The sequence below is a fragment of the Sinocyclocheilus grahami genome, unplaced genomic scaffold (assembly GCF_001515645.1).
Source record: "Sinocyclocheilus grahami isolate Dianchi unplaced genomic scaffold, SAMN03320097.WGS_v1.1 scaffold7143.1, whole genome shotgun sequence".
In the NCBI taxonomy this organism is placed as follows: Eukaryota; Metazoa; Chordata; class Actinopteri; order Cypriniformes; family Cyprinidae; genus Sinocyclocheilus; species Sinocyclocheilus grahami.
Window position 1 is genome coordinate 1 of NW_015511294.1, and position 1,163 is coordinate 1,163.

The 1,163-nt window shown below is 42.0% G+C and overlaps 1 protein-coding gene across 1 annotated transcript in view; it reads right to left on the reverse strand.

Moving 5' to 3' along the window:
- Positions 1 to 62: 62 nt before the first annotated feature.
- Positions 63 to 1,163, reverse strand: part of LOC107577760 (lymphoid-restricted membrane protein-like) — a 2,733-nt gene continuing 1,632 nt past the window's right edge. The window contains exons 2-3 of the mRNA XM_016263798.1: positions 946 to 1,057; positions 63 to 411 (exon numbers count right to left, since the gene is read on the reverse strand). Of these exons, the coding sequence (XP_016119284.1) occupies positions 178 to 411; positions 946 to 1,057 (346 nt within the window). The 3' untranslated portion in view covers positions 63 to 177. The remainder of the gene's footprint in view (positions 412 to 945; positions 1,058 to 1,163) is intronic.

Consider the following 1,163-nt stretch of genomic DNA (forward strand, 5'->3'; position numbering starts at 1 on the left):
GTGACCATGTACACCAGACAACTTCATCTCAAATCACACACCCCCCATTAGACTTGAATCAAGACTTATTCACATCCAAAAAGGTTCTTCTTTAGAGAAGAAAAACACACCATTTGAGTATAAAACCTTCACCATCTTGCAATTTCAGACACTAACTTTGAAACCTCTTCAGAATTTCTAAACTTCACCTTCTCCCTCAGCCCTTTCCGTTATCTTCTCCTTGTCCTCCACAGTCTCTGTGTGTTCCACCTCCTCCTCTTCCTCCTGTTTCAGGGCCTGTAGTTCTTCTTCATCACAACAGAGCTCCTGAAGCATCTCCTGGTCAGGCCCGAGCTCTTGTAAAGGTGGAGACTCAGACAACACATATTCCTCATCCCATTCAAGAGAGGGGCCATCCAGCTCTTCCACAACCTGAAGGTACACAATCACACCAGTCACATGTCACCAGTCACATGTCAACCACACAGGTCAACAAACACTATATTAAAAGTATATGGGCCTCCCCAGCTTACTCCTAGTTCTTCAAAAGGTTTCTTCTTCATTAACTTGAACATTTTGGCAAGCTTTTGGAGATTTTGGAACAATATGCATAGCAATAAATACAAATAAACTGAATTGGAAAATAATAAAAGTGAATCAAACGAAGACATGAACCAAGTTCTGAACATAAGAACATTGTGGGGTAATAAGTCAATAGCGTCGAATCTCTTGAGATGAAGTCAAGTTTCAAACTGGCTCACAAACCACACTTGCCTCCTACACACACAGCGCTCAGCATCTTGTAATGAGACTGTAAAAGTATCCATCTGTGATCTGCAGAAGCTCGCAAAAATCTTTACTTCTGTTTTTCCCAGGGCTGAATCTAAATCTGTCATGAGTTTTAAAGCCCACATATGCTGAAGCATGTGCAGGCAGTGAAAGCAAGTGTTCAGTGAGGTTCAATACCTGCTGTAGGTGATCCGGTGTTTGGCTGCTGGCCGCTCTGTTGTCCAGCGGAGCCTTTAGTCGGTCAAGTTCCTCTTGCAACTGCTCCTTCTGATTCTCCTGCTCTTGTACCCTAAAAATTCACACAAAACCCACTGAATTCACAAAACTTCAAAAACACAATTTCTCTTTGACTAAACCTTTTGTGCAAACTCACTATATTGCAACTTCTGCAAAAA